Source organism: Pyxicephalus adspersus, chromosome 2 (genome assembly GCF_032062135.1).
Source record: "Pyxicephalus adspersus chromosome 2, UCB_Pads_2.0, whole genome shotgun sequence".
NCBI lineage: Eukaryota > Metazoa > Chordata > Amphibia > Anura > Pyxicephalidae > Pyxicephalus > Pyxicephalus adspersus.
This window is the reverse complement of record NC_092859.1, coordinates 23,057,108-23,078,783: the sequence shown is the minus strand read 5'-3', so window position 1 is coordinate 23,078,783 and position 21,676 is coordinate 23,057,108. Positions and strand designations below refer to the sequence as shown.

The 21,676-nt window shown below is 39.8% G+C and overlaps 3 protein-coding genes across 4 annotated transcripts in view; 1 reads left to right on the top strand and 2 right to left on the bottom strand.

Moving 5' to 3' along the window:
- Positions 1-1,629: 1,629 nt before the first annotated feature.
- On the bottom strand, positions 1,630-4,655 carry ETFRF1 (electron transfer flavoprotein regulatory factor 1). Its single transcript, XM_072399938.1, has 3 exons — positions 4,597-4,655; positions 3,380-3,474; positions 1,630-3,095 (listed from the first exon to the last, which is right to left on the bottom strand). The coding sequence occupies exons 2-3, from the start codon at positions 3,422-3,424 to the stop codon at positions 2,880-2,882; spliced, it is 261 nt and encodes an 86-aa protein (XP_072256039.1). The 5' UTR covers positions 3,425-3,474; positions 4,597-4,655; the 3' UTR covers positions 1,630-2,879.
- Positions 4,656-4,668: 13 nt separating this feature from the next.
- DNAI7 (dynein axonemal intermediate chain 7) lies at positions 4,669-21,137 on the top strand. Of its 2 annotated transcripts, XM_072399934.1 has the most exons (16): positions 4,669-4,725; positions 5,716-5,739; positions 7,004-7,109; positions 7,902-7,993; positions 8,264-8,368; positions 9,051-9,188; positions 9,416-9,562; positions 10,471-10,574; positions 11,383-11,653; positions 12,029-12,146; positions 13,282-13,445; positions 14,420-14,606; positions 15,832-16,046; positions 16,629-16,793; positions 18,529-18,642; positions 20,576-21,137. In XM_072399934.1, exons 1-16 carry the CDS (start codon positions 4,684-4,686, stop codon positions 20,840-20,842), a joined length of 2,259 nt encoding a protein of 752 aa, XP_072256035.1. In that variant the 5' UTR covers positions 4,669-4,683; the 3' UTR covers positions 20,843-21,137. The 2 variants fall into 2 exon arrangements, with proteins under 2 accessions (XP_072256035.1, XP_072256036.1); XM_072399935.1 differs by lacking the exon at positions 5,716-5,739.
- The window catches only part of IRAG2 (inositol 1,4,5-triphosphate receptor associated 2), a 51,741-nt gene continuing 50,900 nt past the window's right edge, over positions 20,836-21,676 (bottom strand). Inside the window, exon 38 of the mRNA XM_072399932.1 lies at positions 20,836-21,402. Coding sequence (XP_072256033.1) covers positions 21,159-21,402 — 244 coding nt within the window. The 3' untranslated portion in view covers positions 20,836-21,158. The remainder of the gene's footprint in view (positions 21,403-21,676) is intronic.

Below are 21,676 nucleotides of genomic sequence, written 5' to 3'. Positions count from 1 at the left end.
TAATCTCATCCATATTAGTACAGACAGACATACTTCATTTACATTGGGTCCTCTGCTGCACCACTTACAAAATGGTACTTTACTACTGCTTCTGGTAATGCAAATCTATGAGTTGGTCAGGTCCTTGATGACAATCTACTCCCATGTGCTTATCAGTGTATTAACCAAGTAAAAAAACTGTACTGTTCCCTGTAGTGGTTATCTAATAAATATATAAAGTGAAACTGGCCCAGTGTTTCTCAAGCAGGGTTCAATTTACACTGCTCAGGTCATTTTAACGCCAATGGGTATTTGTAAGGATAACATTCTTAACCACTGACCACCACACTCATAATTATAGCAGAACACTTAAATTATCTCCAAGGGTTCCCGCTATGTTAAAGGTTGAAAAGCTCTGGACAAATTTTGGGAGAGTTTCATATCTGATGTAGCTTGTCTGTGACATTAATAGAGCAGCTTTTGTTTTTCTCAGTTACAGAAATCTATACTTTTTGTAATAAATTTGCAGCTGATGTCTACCAGTCTGCTGATTCCCTATGTCCACTTTTGGAAGTAGGGATTGCTGGGCAGGAGCCTAAGCGACTATTTCTGTGAACAACCTGGATGCAATTCTTAGAGAGAGTACCCCTGTGATTTAAAGGTTTGCTGTTGGTGCTGAACTATCCCCTTCATTTCCTCTTATGCTGTCCTTTAATGTGCAGTTGTCTGTCCTGTGACAAAACCTAACTACACACCTGATGAGACCATTTGTGCTATAAGGAGGCTTTAGGAATCTTCCTACTCGACAATATTGGGCACGCCTCCAAGACTTTTCTAGAGCTGCCTCGACTCTTTCTGCTCATTTAAAAGAGCACTCAAAACCCATTTTTTCAAACCTACCTACCGTCTTCTGTCTCCTAAAACCTTCACTACTTTTTGCCACCACTACATATCTCTCCTCCTATTGTGTTGCTTCCCTCACCTCCTAGATTGTAAGCTCTTTGGGGCAGGGTCCTCTTCTCTTCCTGTGTCAGTCATTTGCAACCCCTATTTAATGTACAGTGCTGCATAAAATGTGGGCACTATATAAATTCTATTTATTAATATCACCATGAAGAAGCGGGAAACCTACCTGCAAATGTGTCAGGCTTGTACATATTGGTCCTACTGGATTATACAATGTTGAAATACTGACATGGTTGAGTGTACAACAATCGTGTGTAATATATTAAAGTTTATAAGGATTTTAATTATATCTCCACCACGTAACTCCCTTACTTTTAACCTCACTAAAAGTGAGGGCTTTTTTTTTTTTACCTCAAGTACTTTGCGCAGTGAGCTTGGCACTTTTTTTTTCCTCCATTGAAGGAGCATTGGGATCCATGATGTATGCATCTCGGGAGGCTCTGAGCTCCCATTCTGTCTAGATTGCTCCTGCAGGGGCTTTATAAAAAGGGTTTTAAACCCTGCCCCCGCAAAAAAGGGTTATTTTTTACCTTCTATAACATGTTGTCTACTCATATGTAAGGTAAAAATTGTGGTTTAGGTTCACTTTAAATATGAGGTGGAAGGTCCAAGATTACGATCTTACTTTTACTAGTTACTTTGTAGTCACCTGATATTGCTCATTTACAGTAATAAAGGAGATGGTTTTTATTAATCCCTTTTTATTATATTGTTAAATTTGATTTTGTAACAATAAAACCAGAACTTAAAATCTAAAACATTTGAAAGGCACTTGTGCTCCCAGATTTACATATTCATTAGTCTACAGAATACCTAAAAGAATGCTAAACTTTTTATAGAAGCTGTCTGTTGGGCCACGGCTGTAGCTCAAAACATTTTGTAAATTTTAATACTGTGATTTCACTGCCATAATTTCTAGATCTGTTTCTGCTCACCTGCTACATTTTCTATATTATAAAATAGACAAAAACAAAGCGGGGGGTCACTCCCAGGACTCTCTCATAATGGGCACAACAGATGTGCAGACTCACAAACTTAATGCAGGGAAGGTGGGAGCCCCTTATAATGGACTCAGCAGGATTACAGATCTGGGACCTTACATTAGGAGTGTGAGAGTCCCATCTCCATCAGAAGACAGTGTGACAATTAGGGGCACAACTGGATGATTGTCGCACCATATATGAAACCGACTGAACAATGGGGTTTATGGCAGTATTGTCAGGCCTTAAACTACATACACACGTGTGATAATTATCGTTGGAAAGGATCTTTCATGATCCTTTCCAAAGACTAACAACTGCACGATGCATGAATGAGTGCTGTACATACAGCACCGGTCTGTTCTATGGAGAGTTGAGGTGGGAGAACGACGGAGTGGCAACCCGCTGCGCTCTCTCCCCTTCACTTGCATTAGGATCGTTCATCGTCCGTGAATCCGCCAGGATGGTCGTTTGGATGACGAGCGCTGTACACACGACAGATTTTCGTCCGATATTGGCCCTGAGTGGATTATCGGACGACAACAATTGCACGTGTTTACTTAGCCTTACTTAAAAGCTGCAATAAAATAATTGAAAAAGACTCAAACAGGAAATCTGACATTCCCTGATGTCAGTCTTTCGGTTCCATGTGTTTCAATGACAGTAAGGAAATGTTTGAGGGAATGTCAGATTACCTGTTTTGTAAACAGAGCCCTAAAATATTAAAGCCTAAAGAAAATTTTACAGATTGGATTTGCTTCTCCTTTAATCCAGCATCCATCAAGTACTGGAATATCTAGTATGGATGGACGGATACTAAAAAAGTTCTTTAGTAAAGTCCCCCCCCCCCCATTAACAATCAACATGACAATCAGAATGTAACATAATGTACAATGATAAGAGCCCTTCTTTGCTATGGTGGCACCAGTGACGATCTATATATAGACGGGGCTGTCACTTGGGGTCGTCCTCATAGTAGCGCTGTTTCATGGCTCGATACTTTCTAAGATAATATAAAGCTTCAATCTCTTTAACCACAAATTCTCCTCTGGCAATGAGTTCTTTGATCTTCTCGGGGTCAGTGACATCTTTGTTTTTCATGAAGGCTTTTTTCAGACGCTCCTTGAAGTAGATTTCACCCTTTGGATACTCCCGTCCGAGGTACAGAAGCTGCAGGATAATAATCAATATGCTTCAGAGACTGAGACCCAACTCCATCATTGGGCCTGATTTATTAAAGCTCTCCAAGGCTGGAGAGGATACACTTTCATCAGTGAAGCTGGGTGATCCAGAAAACCTGAAATGGATTTCTTTAAAGTCATTTGCTGGCAAAGAGCCAGATCCATTCCAGGTTTGCTGGATCATCCAGCTTCACTGATGAAAGTGTATCCTCTCCAGCCTTGGAGAGGTTTAATAAATCAGGGCCATAGACAGAGAGGCGAGGAAGAACTTACATTTTTATATAGCTTCACCACTTCTCCCCTTAGAGGATTTGCCATTTCCTCAGCAGAAGAATGACCCCAGGGGTCAACGCATGGCCTGGGGGATGCTGAAATAACACAGAGATGTATTAGCATGAGTACTGTCATGGCTGCACACAGTTTATTTTTGTGTATATAATTCTCACTGCACAGCAGACTTTATCTTTCCTTATCTTTGTGACTCTTTTGCAAACACAAACACCCTAAAAAAAAGCTACAGTCAGATAATCTGCATACAAACATTGGGGAAGATTCATATAGTTGCACCTCAGCAATAAAAGTTTTCAGTAAATAGCACAGTAATGCTGAGTGGCACCTCAATGCAATTTTCCCAATACACTCTGATAGGATTAGGTGGGCTTTGTATGCATTGGGTCTGATTTATTAAAGCCCTCCAAGGCTTTCATCAGAGAAGCTGGGCGATCCAGCAGCCTGGAATGGATTTCTTAAAAGTATTTGTTAGAAAATATTTTGAATACTGGACCAGATCCATTCCAGGTTTGCTGGATCACCCAAGGTGTCCTCTCCAGCCCTGGAGAGCTTTAATACCTCAGGCTCATAGCGTCTGCATTTGGTGTGAGTAGTCTGGGTCACCCAAGACAGTTTTGGTTGTCTCAGACAAAATCTGACATGTGTAAACGGTGTTCTCGTGTATCATCAATCCACCAATGACCGATCTGGAACAACTGCTGTAGAACGCAGTGGCGTCCTCTCATTCCTCCCCATAGAACAGAATGGTGTCGTATGAACAGTGCTTGTGAAAAATTCCATTAACAATTCTCTGGCATTTATTGGATGCCTGGCCAGGGCTTACAGATGTTCCAGGGCGGTAGGTGAGAATTATTTTTTCCTCAACAGAAACAAATTTCATCACTTCCTGTCCTTGTAACGATCCATCATCAGAACAGGAAGTGAAGATAAATCTTTGAATTGGCGACACAGACAAGAAAACAAACTCGGAAAGGCTCTAGCCGCCTTATAATATAAAAAAAGCTGAAGTCTGGGCAGGGTCCTCTCCTCCTCCTGTGTTACTGTCATTTACAACCTTTATTTAGTGTAAGGAGGTTTGCCCAATGTGGTGCCACATGGTATATATTATATAAGGTATCATACATATCCCGGCCTGTGTGCAATGTACAGGGCCATCACAGCCGGTATAACATAGCCATGTGTACGGGGAGCTCACTCACCCCTATCCCGCTGTGACCTCCACACAGAACTTCCGGCAACAACAGGCGCCGCGTGATGACGTCACACAGCACGCCCCTGTATTCTCCATGACAACCAGAGACGCTGTGCGACAAGAGAGAAGCAGAATGGTGAGAGCTGTTATAAGAGGGGCGATACATTAACACTGGACGTTTGTGGTATTTTATCCTAACGAACGCTAAAAATAGCGATTGTAATGGAAAAAATAAAATAATATACCTGGGATATATGTGCTATGTCCTGCAAACTATACAAGGCCCCCAAACACCCCAATACTACCACCTACGTATTTGTTTCCTCCTGCCCCATCTCCACTTCCTGTCTATATGCACTCCAGTGATAGCTGCACACCATTTCCCAGGTCAGGATTATTACAGAGTGGGGTGACAACGAAGAAGCACCATTAGAAGACAGGGGGGGGGGCGGGCAATGTGTTGTCACCCTGTAACAGGAAGGGCCTAAACAAGGAATACTCCCAAACAAGGAATACTCCCCTAGCCGCTGCTCTTCACCCCTCCGATGACATACTACTGACTTCCTCACTCATAACCTCATCACACGCATGGCTCCAAAACTTCTCTAGAGCTCGCCCAATTCTCGTCCTATTCCTCTTGCTACTACTTTCTGCTCATTGAAAAGAACCCATCTATTCAAACTTTTTACCCATCTTTTGTCTCCTAAACCGTCACTACTTCCCACCACTCCATATCCCCTTCTTAGTGTGTGCTGCTTCCCCCACCTCCTAGATTGTAAGCTCTTCGGGGCAGGGTCCTCTCATCCTCCTGTGTCTCTGTCTGTAGTTGTCTGTAATTTACAACCCCTAATAAATGTACAGCCATGTGTAATATGTTGGTGCTATGTAAATCCTGTTTATTAATAATAATAATAATAATAATAATAATAATAATAATAAAATGCAAAATTAAATAACATTAATAACATTAGATTACTGTACTGATTGGGTTTCATCTACCTTGTATACAGCTCCTTATATCATTATGTTCTATACTATACTATATACTATACTCTACTATACTATAGAGTTCAGTATGATGTCCTCTAGTATTTGATTGGTTTCCTCTTTTTATGTACCATTGTAGAGACCCAGAAAAGGAAAGAAGAAGGTAGGAGAGGATTCTTTATGTAGAATAATATATATGTACTATAGAGTAGATAATATATGATAGAGATTTATAGATCAGACTTTCTCATTCTAGGTTCCTCCAGATCAAACCTTTGTAATATGGGAGAACCCATTAAATAACTTTTAGGTCTTAGGGAACCCCTCATTGCTTGCTGGTAAATGGGAAGAATGTCATCCTTACAGCCAAATAGATCATTGGTGTCACTTAAACTGAGAGGCAAAAGTTGCTCATTCCTCAAGGAACCCCCAACAACCTCTGGAGGAACCCTGGATGGGAAATATTGCTTTAGGACAAGGGTGCCCAACAGGTGGATCGTGATCTACCGGTAGTACAGGCAACGCGTGTAGATCGCAGAGCCCTCCCTTTCAAAACAAACTCTACTGCGAGTTATTAAGTCCAAATACTGTTGTCAGTAGATCATTTAATCTGGTCATTTAAAAAGTAGCTCACAAGCAAAAAAAGTGTGGGCACCCGTGCTCTAGAAGATACAGCTTTTACTATTGTTACTGATGTGCACTTTGATGATTGGTCACTAGGTGGCAGAATGAGTTTTAGTTTTTATATGTACTGTAATAAAATGAGCAATATTGCACATTGGCTTTGCATGGTGCTCGGCAAGAAAATACAGCTAGATTGATGGCAACATTGTTAAAAAACAGTGAAATGAAAAAAGAGATAGGAGGCTTTTATGGCACTCAATTAAACCAGGTAAAAACAACTTTTATGAATTCTAATATATCAGTTTACATAATAGACAATAAATTATACCACAATATTAACAGAGTTCAATGGCTCATTGCACTTATAAAATGAGACCCATGATATTGTGTCACATAATGTTGGGTTTACTAGATGACAACAATAAGTCACGTTCCCTAAAAATAGACAATAGTGTATTCTAATCTGATACACCTGGCCCAGGCTGGGGATCTCCATCTTGTGGCTCAAAAAATACTTCAGAATGTGAAGTATTTTTCCCACAGTAAGACATTCCATGTGTGTGTGTGTGTGTTTGTATATATATTTATATATACACACACACACACACAAAAAGTCACCCACATAATATACTGTACAGAAGCTGAATTATCTATCTATCTATCTATCTATCTATCTATCTATCTATCTATCTATCTATCTATCTATCTATCTATCTATCTATCCATCCATCCTCTCAAATCTCTATTTCTACATTATTTCAAAGTTATAATTTGGAGGTTGTAATTTATTTTTCTTCTGTTAGTCATCAAAAGGGACATCAGCCACCTCCCAGAAGAAAGGAAAGCCTAGCAAGGCGGAGAAACTCAGGTTGCAAAAAGAGGAGGAAGAGCGGAAACAGAGAGAGGAAGGTTGGTATAACACAATCCAATGTTTCCTGTACTGTGTGCATCTCGGAATCCTTCGCAAGTCATGATATTATGTTTCAGTTTATTCAGGATAATTATTCCAAATTCATGTTAATGATGATGAATTAGCACACACCAGCTGAAATATTGAATCACACTTGCAGTGGCAGCTGCTAATTTTTAAATTGATGGAAGAAACACACTCCTGCTGTGGTCACCTCTGGAGTTATTTCCTATTAATCCATAAACTAAGCAGGAGGTGGCATTGGGAGTAGAGTCCATCAAACTGCAGCCTTTGCTGTCACCCTTCTTATGTTATCCAAAAGTAGTGTAGGTATCATGTACAATTTAGTTACGTGTCTCCTGTATCCATGTTTCAGCTCTGTAGGTCCTAATAGTGGCCCTTTATAAACTTATTGTACTTTCTGGCGTGAGTTGTTGGGGTGACTCCTCTGAATGTCTCATCCTAGATTGTAAGCTCTTCGGGGTAGGGTCCTCTCCTCCTCCTGTGTCACTGTCTGTAACTGCCTGTCATTTGCTACCCCTATTTAATGTACAGCGCTGCATAATATGTTGGTGCTATATAAATCCTGTTTATTAATAATATTAATAATAATAATAATATTAATACTATCTGTTGGTAAATGGTAATGTATTTATAATTTGAGGTTATTTCATGATATCTACAGTCACCACCACCTAGGCAATAATAAAACCAATAGGAAAAATTATGTTTATGTAAAGAATTATTATATGGATGAAAATCCACCTCTCATATCTCATCCCTCCCCCCAGAGGAAGCTCGAATACTGGCGGAGCAGATTGAGGCCGCTCGCTTGGAGAAAGAACGCCAGGAGAAGGAAGAGCTTGAGCGTCTAGAGGCAAAGGTAAACTGCAGCTGGAACACTGGCAATCATGTAAATCTCAAACCCAAAATAAAAATGTACATCCTGTAAAACACTTTTGTTTTAAAAACTAAATTCCTGGGAGCACTTTACAAAGCAACCAATCGAAATGTTCTAGAGCTAAGCTGACATCAGTAAATGCCATATGTGATTTCAACAATCCACACCATCAGTTTTTTGTGGATTGCTTTACTGAATATTTTTGTCTATGTGTTATGTAAGAACCAAATATTCATCTATCTTTCCCCACAGCAACTGGAGCACCGTGAGGAGGAACTGGGCGAGTATCGGCTGCTGATCGATGAGAAGCTGGAGGCTGCAGCTCACTGGAAGAGGGACCTGCGCATACGAGCTAAGGTCACTATATTAGCAGAAAGAAGTAAAACTGGTTGTATTGTTTGGATTTCTCAGTTCAATTGTTGCAACAGTTTACTTGTTGCTATCTATTTGATCTATTTGATAACTACTATGAATTCAGCCTAACTACTGTACGTTCCTTAAAATATTGAATGCAGAGGTGAAGAGGTTTTTGTTTCTGTCAGTGCTTTTAATAAGGAGAATTAACCTGACTTCCTGTCCCTGTGACACCTGTACAGTAAATTAGGGGTGTGGGTATCACTGGAACAGAAAGGCATAAATAGGCATCACAACTTTTCGTTGTAAACCCTCCCTCACTACTACAAACATAGATTTGTCTGTGTCCTTGTTGCATAAATTCCCTATAGCTTTCTCTTCTGGAAAGAGGTGAAAGTTTCTAAAATTAAACTAAAATCCCAAATAAAGTTAAATGTTTGCCAGATATCTTTCTGAACTGCGCCCCCTTTTCCTGTGTAGGGAGGGTGTTACGTAGTCATGTCCTAGGTTGATAACACTGCTTCTCCAAAGATACAATATGCTGAGTGAGTGTTACTGGCAAAATCACCAGGTGAAAATAAAAAGAAAGACACCAGAAAAAAACAAATGCAGACTTTTTATCTAAAATCCCGTAAGTGTTTTTGGTGGGCCAACCAGTTATTAATTAATGTGTTCTTGTTTACAGTGGGATCGCTACATGCTCTGTGATGGGAGTCCAGATCCCACCGTACTGCAGGAGATTAACACTTTCATGAGTCTCTGGAGTGAAGATAACAATGAAGACTTCCAGTCAGTGCTGAACAAGAGTGATCTGGTCCTCAGTGTGAGTTTTCAGCTGCCCTAATCCCACATGGTGTATTTGACCCCACATGTGTATGTAACATCACAACAGATGTAATGCAAACCGTTCATAAAACACAAAGAATGTCGTGCATGTTCTGTTATTCTTTATTTTAGGATAGTGAGCAAAGCCATGAAAATAATTCACTATGCTCTGCCCACTATCCTTAATGAAGCCATCAACCCAATATTTAGATATTGTTTTTTCAGTTAATTGAAGAGTTGGAGTTCTTACTTTATGACACACCTGCTGAGGATCTTCCAGAGAGTGATGCGGCACAGTACACACAAACAATTCTACATCTGCAGACTCTACTGCAAGAGAAATTTGATGACTCCACTGAGCATCTCCTAAAGGTGGGAATGAACAAAGACATATTATTAGCAGTATTCAAGTCATACTGAGGAGTATCTCCTAGATTGTAAGCTCTTCAGGGCAAGGTCCTCTCCTCCTCCTGTGTCATTGTCTGTATCTGTCTGTCATTTGCAACCCCTGTTTAATCCACAGTGCTGCATAATATGTTGACGCTATATAAATCCTCTTTGATAATAATAATAATAATAATAATATTGTTGTCCAAACGCATGCAGGTCAGCAAAATGCCACTGACTTTAACTGAAAAAAACATTTAGGCAGTTCAGTTGTTGCACATTACCTGCTTATTGTTGTTCTGTAACTTCCTTTTTGGAGACAATATGTCCTGTTGAGGCTAAACAGGTCAAATGCAGCCTATTCTTGATAGTGTTTGTATAAAGAACACAAAAACATAGGGAGAAAGATCACTCTGTCTAAGCCAAACAGAGATGTCACTAACCTTCACTCGGCAGCAATTCTGCTGTATTAAATTTGAAGAGCATATGCAGGCAACAAGCTCTCTTTCCCTGTGTCAGGCCATCCTAGTGCTAATTAGAGCCAATAGAACCTAAACGTACCACTAGAGGGAATAGCATAGCAATACAATGTCATGTAGAACATGGTGAGATGTTTCCCCTATTTTTGTAACTACTTAACATGTGTTAAGGAATAAAGGTATGATCTATATGGGGAAGTAATTTTCAAATCTCAGTGAGTATACATTTTCCCCTGTAGGTAAAATATTTATTGGCTGGAGCTGGGCTTTAGATAAAGCAAACTCCTAACCCTGCCATGCATTCAGCTTAAAGTCCCTGCATCCAATAAATGTGATGGTTCCCAATTCCACATAGCCAGTAGAAGTCAGCTTATATTGGTCTGCAGACCTCCTGACTAATCTTCTTTATTTCAGAATGCAGCCGCACTGTCTGACATAGACACAGGAAATATGCAGAAGGTCATAATGAATAAAAATGTCAAACTTTGCATCTGGGCTAATCTCAACAAGAACCCAAGGTATGACACTTATACTCTGTCACAATGTGTGCATTCAGTTTTACACACCTGGAACTATATAACATTGTGGGTTGAAAAGCAAACTGGTGCTAGCAGAGAGCATGTGTCAGAATTATGATAGACCGTTAATGATCTGCGAGCATTGCTATATTTACGCCATAGTTTTGCTAGAATACTCAGTTACTCCCTCCGATCACTTCAGCAACAGCATTCCCATATAGCATTCAGTTCTTTAGGACACCACTGGCACAATCCAGTAATACCTCCCAGGTTCTAGGTGCTAAATGATCATAAGTCGACTGGGCCATAGAAGGAGAATATGAAATCTCCATAAAGCAATTGTACACCAACTGCAATGCTTGTCATTTTTAGCAGATAAGTTAATACACTGTTGAGGAAACTTTGAAACTAAGCTTGGAAATTAATATTTTTTTTTAAAGAGTACTTGATGTTTGGAACAGACTTCTAGCAGAGGTAATGCGCCTAACAACATAGTGGGGAGAAACATAGATCTTTACCTAGACAAAGTAAAAATGAGAAGACTCCATGGACCAGTCATTCTTTTCAGCTTTTTATGTTTCTATAAAGTTATTGTGCACATTTCCACCTGTGGGTGCCGGCCTTCCCAGGTTTCCAATTTGATTTTCACTGCATTTTCAATCACTTAAATTCCAAGTACAATGGAAAAGTAAGATTGCTGTTATCCCATGGGTTTTTTGTAGTTAAAGGCTAATGAAAAGCTTTGTAAAGTGATAATAAGCTTCCAAATACTGTACATGACCAGCATAACACTTAGCTCTCCTTCTAGGTTCAGAGGTTACAACTTTGAGGACGAAGGAGTTTCCTTTGAGTTACCAAAACCATTAGCGCTAAGCAACATAGCTGTTCGCATTATGCACACCAGCTATGACCACCTGTCCTGCCAGAGCCCAACCTTCCTGCCACACCTTAAGGTGGTGGAGGAGAACAAGGCTGCTGAAACCCTGGAACTGGAAAGTGAGGCAGAAGAATGGAAACCATCCAACGATGAGGAGAACATTACTGCAATGGAGGATGATGTGAAGTCTGAGGGAAGAAAGGTGAGTGAGATATTGGATGAACACTGTAGGGTCTGTATTTTAGGAGGAATCATCACTGCCTGTCCAGAGTCTTATAAGACTTGGCTCTATGAGTTTGCTAAGTTTGCTAATCAAGGTTCTAAACCACACACAAACTTTCACATGAAGGACTTTCTAATTACTGTTTGAGCATGAGTTCTGCTCATAAAAATAAAAGTTAAATTCATTTACTGAATTAACTATGAACATTTTTGATTTTGAATAGGATTTTAATAAATCTATTTTATCCAGAGTGGAGAGTGAGATTTGTTTGGTTTTCTGTGTTTCTGTATATTTCTTGTTCAGTGATTTCAGCTACTCACAAACCCATATGTTTTTTACATTGTGTGAATCTAGAGTGCCATCAGCTCTGTGTCACCCAAAGAAGAAGTTGAAAATGGAACTGAGCCTCAGGAGAAGAATGGCACGGAGGATGAGCAGACAACAGAGAGCCAGATTGGGGACATAATAGAAGGTGAGTGCATTGTAGTGATAACTGATAGAGGGGTTATAACTTAACTCCTAGTAAATACAAAAGACACCGCAACTCTGTTTTTATAGTGTAATTACATAATTAAATTGTATCTAAGCCCAAACATAACAATGTAATACATTGCATCTTACCAATCCCTACATGTTGTAGCTGTATTAGTTTTACTACTTTCTGTCCTAGGGTAACAACAATCGTTTACTGTACTGGATTTTTAGAGTAGTGGGGTTTTCACAGTTAGATCGGCCTACAGAACACCTCTGTCTCTCCCCTTTAAAGTAACATAAAGTTGAGTTGCTCCAAGGTGGCTGGAATGTAACTGCTACATTAAAGCTGAGAGTGCAGAGGACATTTTTTATTTTCAGGTCGAGCACACATTTAGGAGAAAGAAGATTTGCTATAAGGAATCTGATATGCAGATAAAATAAAAGCAATTTGGTTTTGCAATGGTTATCTGAAGGATGTATTTTGTCAAATGATAAATAGGCTACATGGACAATGGTCTGGGCCCTAACAATCACACCTATTTGCACATTCTATAACAGCACCACGGGCATTAGTATAGATTTAACCCCCCCTTTAAATTCTCACAACTTCCACTACATGTGGATTCGCTCCTTGCTGTGCACCTTAAGCTGCGTACACACCTGCAATTTTTGTCGTTGGAAAGGATCTTTCACGATCTTTAACGACAAGGGAGTGCACGATGCATGAACGGTGCTGTACATACAGCACCGTTCATGCTCTATGGAGAGGGGAGGGGGAGAGCGACGGAGCGGCACCCTGCTGCGCGCTCTCCCCCTTCCCTTTCATTAGGATCGGTTGTCGTCCATCGTCCGTGGATCCGGCAGGGCGGTCTTTCGGACGATGGACGACAACGACTGTACACATGGCAGATTTTCGCCCAATAATTGGCCGATGCCGATTATCGGGCGATAAAAATCTGACGTGTGTACGTAGCTTTACTTGAAACACCAGAACTTGTTTATTTGGGCAATACAGTCCAGCAGGTGAAATTGATACAATACCTATTTTCTATGAATAGTTGCAGAAACGTTAATGTTTTGTTTATAAAAAGTAACATTTAGAAACCTCACTGAATAAAGCTTCTACTATGCAGGTCAGCCACCATCGCCTATACAGAACCAGCCGACTCCAGATGATATACTAGAGGATGATGTGGTGGATCTTCGGCAGTTCTCCACTTTGGGTGGAGTTTACTATTTTGATGTTCTGGTGCTGCCCCCTCAGTGTAAGCAAGTGAATGGCTGGAGCATGGTGCAGGTGAGGTGACAGCTTTCAAATGGTTCCAAAGGCATTGTAACCAGCATTCCTGACTGAGAAAAGATCTGTGTGCCGGGAGGGTATTCTCTGTAAATATTATGAAAAGGATTTTCATATTATTATTTTTATAGCCACTTTGCCACAGTGGAGAAGCGGCTGCACAAAGGGAAACTTCCACAAACCATACACTTGGCTAAAAGATTATTCCATGTTCTGTTTCCTCTACAGAGAAATTACATTCACAGTAGCATGTGGGTGCATTAATAAAGGACACATATCCAGGGAGAGATAATGGGGGCTGTCATTGCTGATGTTCTTAAAAAGGCCAAATTCCTGGCTGTCGTTAACCAACAGCAAGCATATAGCAAAAGAAAAGTCAGTGTTATGAGTTGTGCGTTTGTTCCTTATAGATACTTCTAGATTCAATTTGAAGCCAGACAATTAGGCATTGCATGAGAGGTCAGCAGTTGAAGCCTACAAATTTTTATTAGTAGAAGTTTCCATTTAGAAAATGCTTGCCCCCTGGGTAAAAGAACTTCCAAAATCAGGACCATTACCATTAATGCTGTAGCTTCTGTTGCTTATGTTCACATCAGTCTCATCTCTAACATTTAGTCCAGACCTGAAGAAAGAGGCGTTTGATCCAGTTTTAATAAAGCTCATTTTAATCTTGATTTCAGGTAATTTATATTCTTCTGTTAGCACTCTTATGCAACATATAAGCATGGTGTCATCCGCACACATTACCGTGAACCTTTTAAAAACACCAAGAACATTTAATAGATAAGATTTGGAGAGGTTACAAAGAAAGTCAACTAAACTGATTATAGAATTAAAGGTCTAACAGGCATTGAAAGATCAACAGAAAGATTTGGCACATTAATATTAGGAACAAAGTACAATCAGTACAAAAGATGGGGGGGATTCTTTACAGAAATTTATGGTTGCAATGTCCTTTACTTCTCTCCCTGCAGTTGGTGGAAGGGGGTCTTCAGAAGCAGCCCTACCCTCAGGAGTCCTTACTCAGCACCAGCCTGGGGTTGTCACTGCAAGAAAAGGACATGGAGGGGCTCCTCTCTCCCCCAGTGGGCATCTCTATTACGATACCAAATGATGTGATTTTCTTCGAAGAGCCTCAAGTGGCAAGATGGGACCCAGAAAGTAACCATTTAAAACCTCAGTCTCCTAAATACATGCTGCAAATTTTGTATTGGTCTTTCTAATTAGAAAAGCAACATCTAATTATTTTTTAAAATCAAAGCCAACTCCATGCCAAATGTGTTTGGAAGGATTAGAACTTCCTGCTCATTTTTATTTCTTTTTGTGTCTATTTACTCTTATTTCCTGTAAGTAAGTGAATGGGACGTGATGGGAGATGTCTTTACATGTCTGTTTTTTCACATACAAAATCATGAAGTAGTGTTTTGTTTTTGCCATTTACTGTTTCTCCAAAATCTGCCAGGATTTAGGCTTTCTAGAGACTATCACCTGAAAGAAAACCACATATCTGTATTTTCTTTAGTTATTTTTTATTATTAATATATTTTTTTTAGCTAATGTTATAGGAACAATTATAACACATGAAGAAGTTTTTTCCCTGGCAGTCCTCTGCTACTTTGACCCTGGCCACTACATTACTTAACAGTGGCTCATGAATACAGCATCAGTTTTATTATGTTGGGTAATTATTATGGTGATTCCTTTTAAATCTAGGTAGTCTCCTCTATGACGCCGTATCTGCAGTTCTGTGTATAGGCACAGACAGAACCCTGCATGATAATATAAATAACTATACACTAATCTATGAAAGGGTGGACAAGGGAAAGACAGGTTCAAGAGAAAAGGGCTATAAAACCATGGTTGTTCTTCAAGCCAGGAAAATAGGTGGGCTCTGACTTGTTTCAGCTTCTAATGCACATTTTGAGAAGCTCACCAAGTGCAATCAAATCAGAATAAGCATTTTCAGTACGGGGGAAAAACTAATCCAAATGGCTTAATGAAAATACTACACTACATCTCATTTCTTTTCCTTACTGCATTTAGCTCGTTTTTTTTTTAATTGAAACGTCCAATTTACATCAACATGATTTGAGAATTTGCTTTGTTAAGGTTCAAACATAAATAGTTTTCCTATAAAAATTGTAGTTATTTCCCAGCTATATTTTATGTAAGACTTTTAACTATTCCAAATATCATGAGCATAGTGATGTTTGCACATACATAGGAAAAAGGAATTGCAAGGAAAGTTCACTAGAAAACTTCAAACTGTTGAAAGTTATACTGCTTTTCCTTATTAAAAAGTCTGACTTCAATTGTGTTGGCATTACTACTGTATGAGGGACATAACTATTTTCCTGAGTTCTTTTCTATATTTTGGCCTATTCAGGTAAGATCTGGAAAACAGATGTAATCATGAGCAAAATCTACAACACAGAGAAGAGGCAGTTGTCCTTCAAGATGGATGCCTTTCATACTTTCACACTAATCCAGGAATCCCACCTTAATATGCCATATGAATCATGGGAAATGAAACCTAACGGCATGAATAAAGTGTCACTGATGGTTTCCTCTGCTTTCACAGATATCCACATAGAGATTAAGGTAAAAATCCTGTTAGTCTGATCTGTTCATGGAATTCATATATTTTAGGGCAGCATTGTTACATCTAGAGGGTGATGAAATAGACTGGTTTTCTTGACTCCCTGACATTCTGATTATCTTTTGAAACAGTAGTAGGTCCAGGTATATTGGAGAATTTCTCCTAGAATGTAGCGCTTGTGCCTAAGCTACTACCAAACTACCAAACCTAAACACTTTTACATGAGGGAGGATAGGTGGTTATTAACCCTGTGGGGACTAAGCCACAGGCCACCTCAGAGGATACAGAGGGATTACACTTAAGGTTCCAACAGAATAATAAAGTGAGATGTTAGGTGAATGCAAAGAATAGAACTATAAGAAGGTGATCAGTGTTCATTAAGAGAACCAGTCACCCTATTTTTCTTTATATGATTACGGTAATCCATATCTACACCTAAAAGACCTAAAAAACCATATAAAAAGAATATAAAAAACTGCATATAAAAAGAAACTTTTTTTCAATGTATAGTGGGGAAAAAAACCTGATACATGTTCAAGGAGTGAATAGCGTTAGTGACAATAAAGATCCATCATGTATTGCAGGACGATCAGTGCAGACTGGCTGAAGTGTCCAACACAGACAGTGATCTCTCTGCACTGCTTGGAAAGTGGATGACTCCCCTATGTCTGACAACTGCCATGAAGAGAATCGGACTGAACTTCTTCCCTGCCGAAGACTCCGCCAACTATGTCAGCGTGAATAAAAAGGTACTAGAAGCTTTACTTGTTTACTTCTATCTCATAGGACAGCTGATTATGATGAGTAGATTGAGGCACGAAATAGTCAAAGTGGAGAAAAAAATTCTTCCAACCCCCAGTTAAAGCTTCTTTGACATAGAGAGATAAGAGAATAGGTCATAATCAACTTCAGCAAAGTTTTTGGGTCCATCTCTTACCTCTCGCTTTTCTATCCCTGCTTTCTTTACTGGTATTACTAGCAATAACCATCACTCAGACATGAGTAGCAATAAAAATGAAGCTGCTTCAGTGTAAAGCTACGTACACACGTCAGATTTTTATCGCCCGATAATTGGTCGATGCCGATTATCGGGCGATAAAAATCCGTGTGTACAGTCGTTGTCGTCCATCGTCCAGACGACCGACCTGCCGGATCCACGGACGATGGACGACAGCCGATCCTAATGAAAGGGAAGGGGAGAGCGCGCAGCAGGGTTCCGCTCCGTCGCTCTCCCCCTCCCCTCTCCATAGAGCATGAACGGTGCTGTATGTACAGCACCGTTCATGCAACGTGCACTCCCTTGTCGTTGGAAAGGATCGTGAAAGATCCTTTCCAACGCCAAAAATTGGAAGTGTGTACGCAGCTTAAGTCTGCAAGTGTCAATTAGTAAATACAATGTATTATTATTTTTACACAGTATTTATATAGCACCATCATATTACGCAGCACTGTACAAAGTCCATAGTCGTGACACCAACTGTCCCTCAAAGAAGCTCCCTACCACAGTGATCTCAATATTGTAGTCTAAAGCCGCATACACACGTGCAATTCTTGTCGTTGGAAAGGATCTTTCATGATCTTTTCCAACGATAAGAACCGCAAGATGCATGAACGAGTGCTGTATATACAGCACCGTTCTGCTCTATGGAGAGGGGAGGGGGAAAGCGACGGAGCGGCACCCTGCTGCGTGCTCTCCCCCGTCCCTTGCATTAGGATTGCTGGTCGTTCATCGTTCGATGAACGACGTGGGCTGTACACACGCCAGATTCTTGCCCGATATCCGGCTGATGCCGATTATCGGACGAGAAAAATTTGACGTGTGTACGTAGCTTAAGGTCAAATTTTAGGGGGAAACCAATTAACCTCTAACTGCATGTTTTTGGAATGTTTGAGGAAACCGGAGTACCCAGAAGAAACCCATGCAGACATGAGGAGAACCTGCAAACTTGATGCAGATAGTGCCCTGACCAGGATTCAAACCTGGGACCCAGCGCTGCAAAGCCAATCTACTGTGCTTATTGTATCATTTTACCTACCATCCAAACCTATATGAAGAGCAAATGTGTGGCCTTGATAGGGCACAAGACATCCTATTTAACCCCTTTGTTACAGTAATCAATTTTCTTTTACATGTTTTATGTGACATACTTTTGTCAATAGGTTACATAGAAAAAAGTTTTGCAAACCAATAATGCCAAGAGTTTTATGACACAGTTCTCACCCAAAAAAACAGACCCATAGTGGAAATGTTAAACCTTCCGTGGTCAGTAAAGGGTATTATTACTATAGTTAGAGATCAAATGGTTGATGATACTATAGTTTTCTTTTGGACAGTTCCATCATAGACAGAGCCCAATTTAAATAGGATGGTGAAGAGATATTTTAAGGGTCTAACATTCATACTGTGGAGAATTAAACAAATGTAAATATAAACAAAACTATGACCACGCAAAATCATAATCAGTGATCAACATCTTTCTTCAGAGTGAAGAAGCAGAGAAAATGGCATACAAAGAAATGGCACTTTTGTCACCTTCTTTTGCATTCGGCTGGAGTAAATGGAACCACAACTGTGGCCATGAAAAGATCATTATTAAGGTGTGTGCAATATAGAACAGGTAAGCTCAGTGTGCCTCTGTTTCTTGCAGGTATTGCATACAGGAAGTAAAATAATTTGGAGCCACACTGACTGGCTCACAATCATGCAATCACTATGATAATTAATCACATGGCTTTGTTTGCCTAATACAATTTCCTTTATGTTGTAAAAAAAAAAAAAAAAAGGGGGGGGGGGATGTATATAAAATTATGAGAAAAAGAAAATGCACCCTCCTCCAGTTCCAATGTTTTAGATATCAGGACATAAAAAAAAAAAAAAAGAGCATCTAATCCTTTAGCAGGCTCTAACATTATTTAAATCTAACCTCTGGTGTAAAACACCACACCAGATTCCACCTTTATTTTTCCAGTCATTATTTAGCAAAAAATAAACCAAAAAGGATGTACACTCAATGATTCGATAGCTTGTAGAACCACTGTCAGAAAACATTTACTTCAAGCTATTGCTGCTGTCACATGTTTGTCAGGGAACTTTGGTTCTCTCTTCTTTACAACAGTGTTTCAGTTCTTTGAGGTTTGCAGGCATTCATGTTAGAGGTCTTTTAAGGTCCTGCCACATCATTTTGATTAGGTTGAGGTCTGGACAATGATTGGGCCAATGAAACACCTTGATTTTCTTTTTTAGTCGTTCAGTTGTAGATTTGCTGGTGTGCTTGGGCTTATTGTTAGGTTGCATGACCCAATTTTAGTTGTCTTAATCTAAAACACCTTGGTATACAGAGGAGTTCTTGGTCAAAGAAATGACTGCAAGGTGTCCAGGTCCTGTAGCTGTCCTATAGGTATTGTTCCAAATGTCCTCTGGTTTGTCCACATGCAACTTTAAAACAATAGAGCATGGCTTAGGTTACCATTGCAGGTTAACATTGAACTGTGTGATCTTGGGGTGAATTTGCTTGGACTTCCACTCCTTGGAAGATTGGCAACTATCTGTAAACTGCCAAAATGTCATCTTAAAAAAAGGTGGTCTCACTTGCCGATGATCGGTTAATCAAGTGCATTTATTTAGCAACACTTGGCGAATATTTTTTTTTTTTATGTCCTGAAATGCTAAACTGTAGAATTGAAAGAGTGTACTTTCTTTTTCTCATGAATAGTTATTTTCTCTTTGATTGATGCAAGTACAGAAAAAAACTGGTATTGTGCCAGAAATCCAGTAAGCTCTTACCTGCGTTTGCTGCACTGATTTTCCAAGCAAAGTCACCAGGTCTTTGATTGGCTTTATAATACCTTCCCCAATGGTATTGATGTGAAGCGGGGGAAGGGGGTTGGGTTCCCACACTTCCTCCGGTAAAAATACTGCCCCTCTATAAACATAGTGTCGTGACCCTGGGACAGGAAAGCGAGCTGCAATATTATGTTTTTCTTATCAAGTTTAGATACTCTTTAAAAAAGGCAAATAATTCCAAGACCTATAGGTGAAAGTAAAGTTGCTAGTCAAGGTTAAGCTAAACTTTGGTCTTCCCTCCAGTATGGAGCAGTTGTACTAACTTCGCTCATGAAAGTGTGGTGAGTATCCAAACGTCTCCATAGTAACATTGACCCCTTCAAAGTACTATACTATTTGCATAACTTCTTCTGAGAGTCATCTCACTGCTTGCATCAGTACAGATAGCTTCCTAAAAACATCATTGCACCCTGCCTTATTAGTCCTCCTAAAAGCCATGTACAGTACTGCATGCATTGCAATAAGAAACAAAGACCCAGTAATTATGTCACCAAGTATAAAAAAATATTTGTAATGAAAATAGGTAATTTAATTGAAAGGCAAGTTGAAGAACGATAAAGCAAAACATTAGCATACTAAACTTCAACTTAAGCATACTGAAGCTGCTTAATTGGTAATAATGACCTATTCCCTGTAAGTGTTTATATATAGAAGGTACTGGACTTATTAGACCTCTTCTTCTCACAGGTGCGGGAATGTCGCGACTCTTCCGACGATGACTGGTCCCTTTACCTATTGAGCACTCAGAGGACCCAACGTCTAAAGATCTCCGAAACGGACGACGAGTTCTCCGAAGATCTTTATGAGGGCAGTGAGTTCCACTCCACACTCTATCACATGATCAAAGATTACTCCAGCTCAGATGCCATTGACAGACTTAAACATTCTCATCACTTGTTTGTGAACTGCGTGTACCAGCTGCTAAGCATGACCAGATTACTGACATATTCATAAACAACATTTACTTTATTGACACAATAAATATCAGACAGTAAAAACAGTGCAGTGCACACCAGGCCAGCAAATCACACGTGACAACCATGTAACATAACATACCGTCTCCAAATTATTCTATATTACACATCCATAGGAAGCTGGCAGTTTCTTGTAGAAAATATGTCATCTTTGTGGCCTTTGATGGCTTATAATAAAATATAATATATACACACATAAATTATTTTAAAGCACGATTGTCCAGAATATTGTACAAGAGGGTCAAGTGTTGTAAACGCTACAAAAAAAGTTAAAATTTTGAAAATCCACATCAGCATCATACCGGAGGGGGCCCATTGTGTCGGAGCCCAGTGTAGGGCCACAGTAATTGCTGGATAGAAGTCCATGAGACACCGGGACCGACAGGAGCGCCTTCCACTGGTCTGTTGAAGGACAGGCCTGTCAGGAAACCAGCGAGTGTCACAAATAAAAACGCAGCTATGATAGAGATCACAAGAGGTTTGTTGATGTTGGTTATAGACTGTCTCATGTCAGATGTCCAGGACCATACTCGGCTGTATCTGGAAAAACAAAGATTAAGAAAAGCTGCTAGCAAGTGTATAACTATGTGAATCTTGTGCTCGTTCATCATCATGCTAGAATTTAACTTGGTGTTCACACTGCTCCGTGTACACAAGCCTTAGGATTTGTGTTTTTTCAATGTGTGATTTATGTATCATGCACATCAAACACAGCTCAGGGGTACTTCAATTTTTTGTGATGGTAGGATGACATTTCTAAGAATGCATATGACTTGTGGCGCATCCCATAGAGATGTGTTCGCATTACACTTAC

Bases quoted from the DNA above. Each gene is read 5' to 3' on its own strand.
- DNAI7 (XM_072399934.1), top strand. From the start codon at position 4,684: ATGACAACCAGAGACGCTGTGCGACAAGAGAGAAGCAGAATG. The intron at 11,654-12,028 runs GTGAGTGAGATA...GTGTGAATCTAG, and splicing joins TGAAGTCTGAGGGAAGAAAG to AGTGCCATCAGCTCTGTGTC. The intron at 16,047-16,628 runs GTAAAAATCCTG...CATGTATTGCAG, and splicing joins ATATCCACATAGAGATTAAG to GACGATCAGTGCAGACTGGC.
- ETFRF1 (XM_072399938.1), bottom strand. From the start codon at position 3,424: ATGGCAAATCCTCTAAGGGGAGAAGTGGTGAAGCTATATAAAAAT. The intron at 3,096-3,379 runs GTAAGTTCTTCC...ATTATCCTGCAG, and splicing joins TGGTGAAGCTATATAAAAAT to CTTCTGTACCTCGGACGGGA.